The following is a 628-nucleotide window of genomic DNA, read 5'->3' as shown; positions in this document are numbered from 1 at the left end:
CTGCACGCCCGCTGCTGCGGGAGGCTCCCTGGAGGCGGAGCTCGGGACGCGGAGGCGGAGCCAGGCAGCCTCAGGCCGCGGGGACACAATCCTACGGCATAAATGGTGCCCGGAGGCCCAGACTGCAGGGCTGGGGCTGTGGGAGTCCTGCCTCAGCAGCGGGGCCCCGCGCCCTCTGTCCGGGATCTGGGGAAAGAATTGCGTCCTTTAGTAACGAGACCCAGGCTTCAGACAGCAGTGTGTTCACCGATTCCCATTCAACCCTGGGACTGTCGGGCATGATATCCCCGTTTTACCCACAAGCAAGGAGAGACTCAGAGAGGAAGTGATTTGTCCAATCCGAGGGCACGCAGCGAGTCCGGTGCAGGGCCCGCTTTTATTATTATTATTTATTTTAACAACAATATCTATGCCCTTGCCTCTCACTAGCATTTACTTCTAATTTATTTACCACATATATATCGCATCTATTTCTCTTTTTTAAAATACATTTTATTGATTTGTCACAGAAGAAAGCTGCGGGAGCGGCCTCATGGGAGAGAAGCAGATCCTGTGCGTGGGGCTGGTGGTGCTGGACATCATCAATGTGGTGGACAAGTATCCCGAGGAGGACACGGACACCAGGTAG

General features: G+C 54.6%; 1 protein-coding gene across 3 annotated transcripts in view; it reads left to right on the top strand.

Annotated features, from left to right (window-relative positions):
- Positions 1-492: 492 nt before the first annotated feature.
- The window catches only part of KHK (ketohexokinase), an 11280-nt gene continuing 11144 nt past the window's right edge, over positions 493-628 (top strand). For all 3 annotated transcript variants that reach the window (XM_006767480.2, XM_006767478.2, XM_006767479.2), the window contains exon 1: positions 493-624. In XM_006767480.2, coding sequence (XP_006767543.1) covers positions 533-624 — 92 coding nt within the window. In that variant the 5' untranslated portion in view covers positions 493-532. The remainder of the gene's footprint in view (positions 625-628) is intronic.

This window comes from Myotis davidii, unplaced genomic scaffold (assembly GCF_000327345.1).
Source record: "Myotis davidii unplaced genomic scaffold, ASM32734v1 scaffold238, whole genome shotgun sequence".
Classification (NCBI taxonomy): domain Eukaryota; kingdom Metazoa; phylum Chordata; class Mammalia; order Chiroptera; family Vespertilionidae; genus Myotis; species Myotis davidii.
The sequence above is the reverse complement of the archived record's forward strand: the minus strand, read 5'-3'. Positions and strand labels throughout refer to the sequence as shown.